The sequence below is a fragment of the Egretta garzetta genome, unplaced genomic scaffold, assembly GCF_000687185.1.
Source record: "Egretta garzetta isolate BGI_Z169 unplaced genomic scaffold, ASM68718v1 scaffold41, whole genome shotgun sequence".
Lineage (NCBI taxonomy): Eukaryota > Metazoa > Chordata > Aves > Pelecaniformes > Ardeidae > Egretta > Egretta garzetta.
The window spans coordinates 1,546,197-1,550,546 of record NW_009258755.1 but is presented as its reverse complement, the minus strand read 5'-3'; the positions used below and the strand labels follow the sequence as shown (position 1 = coordinate 1,550,546).

The window sequence follows — 4,350 nt, the reverse complement described above, 5'->3', positions numbered from 1 at the left end:
TCACCTGTCCAAAAGGGTGATGTTCTTCACTGATGCCAGGCCATACAGGAGCTTTTCTTTTTCTTGAGCTAATGAAGTTTCTTGGTATTTCTTGAACATGTAATCCCACGATGATTCATTGCCTGAGTTCTGCATTCCATAGCGATATACCAGGAGTCGGAGATTTGCAGGAATACTAAAATAAAGAAACAGTACTTGAATATTCTTCCCCCTTTCCTGCTTGAGATCTGTGACCAAGTCACATGCTGTGCTCTTCACCAGCCATGAAAGCTGTGAACACTCACGTTTTTCCTTGTAGCCATTGCTCGAATAGTTGAGAAGCATTGTTCAAAGATTCTTTGTCATCCATACTGCAGGAAAAGTCTAGAACAGATGCACGAAGAAGCCTTTAAAAGAGAGGGAGAGAGATATATTTTCCTACTGCTTAGTGTTCTTTCAATCTGTCAATAATATGAGAAGGAAAAAAAAAAAAAGATTGTTCAACCTCTCCAAATGGCTTCCAGAATCATTCCAGTGCAGTTGATCCACAATGGGTTTTACCAGCTGGCGAAAATATTTCTGAGGCAGAAAAAGGGCATTGGTTACTTGAGTAGATTTCTTTAAATAGGAGTATATTTGTGTTCATCATTTATTCTCCTTCGTTTTTCCCAGAATTAGCATCTCTCAAACAAAAAGTAACACAAACAGACTCATGCACAGTATCTCCACATCACCACAGCGTGCCAAGTCTTGAATGCTTGCAATACTGATGTGCAGATAGTAAAAAGGCAACCTGCTTCTCTCCAGCCTTATCTGTGCTCCTAAATGAAGGTTGGGGTACAGCAAGGATGCACTGCCACAACTCTCTTCCAGAGATAATGCTCAGTTCAGGAAATACTTATTTTAGTCACCATTAAATCATGTTCAACATGTTAGGTCAACTAACAAGCCTGCTGACTACCATATTGAGATACAGCCATCCTTCGTGCTGTGGACAGGTGTCAGAGATTTTGCTGCCAAATACATACTATTTTATTGGATGCAGGACAGCATTGACTAAGAAATGTCTGTACTGTGACTTATGGTGATGGTTTATAAGAATAATCAGGCATAATTTCTTTCCTGCATGTGCATAGTCCTGAATTGAGAATCCAGGTAATTCAGAGATCAGTAATAAGCAGTTTACAGCACTTTTTTTAAGAGCACAGTAACAAAACGTAAGTACTGATAGCTCAGCAACATTGAAAATCACTTGAACTTCTATATTATTGCTGTTACAGATCCTGCACTGTCAGATCCAGTGGTCCTGTGCAGGGATGGGTTTTTTTTTTTTGCTTCATCACCTGGAACAGGGTGTAGAGATTTGTATCATCCTCAAGCATGTTTGCAAGGTAAGTTACAGATGATATAACTCTATGCCAAGGTAAATAGTCTGTTTCATTTGTTAGGTATTTTGTGAGCTCCAGGGCAACAGAGTAATTCACCAGTCCAGCTCTGTGGAAGGAGAAAACATAACTTCTGTTATTTTAATGAATTTGAGGTACTTTTTTCTTTAAACATATTAGAACACTATTTACTTTAGAAGGTATGAAATAATAAATTTTGGGATGGGGAAAATAGTCTGGAATGTAACTTGGGAGGTGTTTTCCAAAGAGACCTCTGGGGATCACCACACACCAATGCCTAACCACAGGAGCTCTGACTGCCATGAGGAGGCTGCTCACATTGTGCAGCAGCCCAGTGTGCCCAGGAGTGGGTAGCCCTCAACTGACTACATTAACTCGTGTCACACAGAAAGGAATTTCTAGCTCTGGAGACATCCTGAAGGCTGAGGAGATTCAGACTTACACACTGTCACAGAAGGTCGCCTAAAGTTTATCTGTGTCAGCGTGGCTGGGTACAAGAGCTAGAAGTTTCCAAGCAAGTTTCTAAACAAGATAGCTGAGGTGGTAACTTCCTAATGCCATGCTATGCATTGTAGGCATGCCTCTGATTTTCTGGACACCTAACTTTTTCTGGAGTGCTTCTATTATCGTTACTTACATGGCAAAAGCACCCCTTTCTAAGACCTGTGAAATTAAAGCCCTCTTTTTTTTCTGCCACTGAACTGAAGGGGAGCATTTCTCTTGACTGCATTGGTACTGCAACTTTGCTATGTATTGCTACTGCAATACATACTTGAATTTGCTCCTTTTGGAGGACAACATAAAACAATAAACAATTAAGACCTGTAACATTCAGAAATTTTCTTTCAACCACCTGTGTTGAGTTAATTCTAAGTAATAGGCAATGGAAAGTGAAAAACTTGTGTTGAAATCTCTGCAGGGAATTAGTTTACCTTGCTAAAGAAAAGGCATCATCCAAAATCCCTGCACGGTCAGCAGGTGAAAAATCCTGTGTGAAAAGAGTGATCAAGAATATATAGATTATTTGCAGAAAAAACAGCCTCTACAGACCTCTGTAAGAGACCCACCAGGCAGGTTAATGTTATGACACTCACTTTGTGGTTGCTGACCAGAAGAGTGCTTAACCTGGCCCAGTTTTGACTATCATAATTCACCCGATAGAATCCAATGTGGTCTGGATTAACTTTTGCAAAAGTGTTAGGAGGCGGTGTTATTGCAATTCCTGCAAAACAAACAAAGAATGATTGGTTTGTGCATCTTATATGACATAGAACTCACTGGAGATTCCTTGGCTCCAAAAGTAGTATTTGGTTTTAATGAATATCAATATAAGATCCAAACCTTAATTTTATTTATTTAGTTTTTAAATTGTTGTGAGTAAAGATGAGTTATTACAGACTTCAATGAATGCCAGCACTCGTCTGAGAATAGTGAATTGTGGTAATTACTTGGGCTGGCTAGTTTGTTAAATTTAAATGGAGATCATTGTGATTAGGGTGAGTACGGTGAAAATTAGCGTCATTGTAAAAAGTAAAAAATTGCAAAGTAACATTTCTTGCAAATATCTCCTTTAAAAGGTTCTTCACCCTCATGATTAGTTTTAATGTTCTCATATTTTATCTTCCATTCCTTTCATTTTTCAGTTTATTTCAACTAACTTTTTAAGGATTTCTTCCCTGTACTCTTCTCTGATTCAATTTTTGTAGCTATAGATAAAGGAATAACAAAATAGGCTAAGACTTTACTCAAGCACTCATGTTTAAGGAATTTCCCATTTAAAATGAATCCTTGAAAAATGTTCCTTTCTCAGAAGCTTGGCCTGGTCCAGTTGGTGCTGCTAGTTATGAAAGTTTTTCTATTGCCCGTTGAAAGTAGTGGTGTTCAAACTGTGGTTTTACGGTGGCTGGAGTTAAAAGCACTTTTCTGTTTGGATGCCCCATATAAGATATTTCATAAGGCATTTTTTCCCTGCAGTTGCTGTTTGCCCTACTAGCCAAGATTTTTACAGATGGAGAAGCAAGCACCTAATCGTGCCTTTGCAGGCATGTAGTAGCCCCTTGCAGTCCACTGTCATGTCATGTGGAAGTTAGAGAGGGAAAATTTATTTGTGTTAATCTCTGACTTGTATCATGACATAAGACTTTTTATTTGCCTTTGTATGGATACTAAAAGCAATCAGGTTAAAAAAAAAAAGCAGAACAAAAGACAAAAAGCAGAACAAAAGACAAATTACATTTTAAATAGGTAACATTCAAACAAGTACAAGAAGAGAAGATCTGACTGTAATATTCCTGAAATTCCAACATGTGATGAAATTTAAAAACTCAAAAAGTCAGTAATTTTCTTTTTTTCTTTTTTTCTTCCCCATTTTTTCCCCTTTTTTGGCCACTAGAGCTGTAGAATGAGAAATTCAGATTTTACTGCATAATAGAACAATCATCAAAAATACCTATGTAGGTATTTCCTCATTCCTGAAATCAGCCTTAGAAAACATATTAATCATTTATGGCTCTTTTTCTTTAACTGAACTCGGATTGCCAGTTTACCATGCCAGAGCCTCTTACTTCACCTCTTTTCTTAGACTCAACAAAGGTCATATCTAAGTCCCATTGATTTTAGTACATCATAATTAAGAATATGCTTAGATGCTTCCTTGAGTAGGACTGGATTTAAACACGTGCTTAAGCACTTTACTGAATTGGGCCTAAATTGACATAATGTGCGTATAGGGAAAATAATCATCTTATTGCAAAAATTACTACTAACTTCAGCACAACCAAGCTGTGTGCTGGCTCCCAGATCTGAAAACTGAAAAGCATGAAAGTTAATTCTGTATTTTATTTCTTGTTAATGACATTGAAAAGCTTTATCCATTCATTATTCTTAAAAGAGAAGGGGAAGTTTACCTGCAGAATTTGATGTGTTGTAGAAAACATACTTTGTTGAATTCTCATGACTCCATTTC

General features: G+C 37.6%; 1 protein-coding gene across 1 annotated transcript in view; it reads right to left on the bottom strand.

Annotated features, from left to right (window-relative positions):
• The window catches only part of LOC104135537 (glutamyl aminopeptidase), a 35,256-nt gene that overhangs the window by 2,859 nt on the left and 28,047 nt on the right, over nt 1-4,350 (bottom strand). Inside the window, exons 12-18 of the mRNA XM_009649198.2 lie at nt 4,292-4,350; nt 2,480-2,607; nt 2,318-2,373; nt 1,323-1,473; nt 485-558; nt 285-386; nt 5-175 (exon numbers count right to left, since the gene is read on the bottom strand). The exon at nt 4,292-4,350 is cut by the window's right edge and continues 3 nt beyond it. Coding sequence (XP_009647493.1) covers nt 5-175; nt 285-386; nt 485-558; nt 1,323-1,473; nt 2,318-2,373; nt 2,480-2,607; nt 4,292-4,350 — 741 coding nt within the window. The remainder of the gene's footprint in view (nt 1-4; nt 176-284; nt 387-484; nt 559-1,322; nt 1,474-2,317; nt 2,374-2,479; nt 2,608-4,291) is intronic.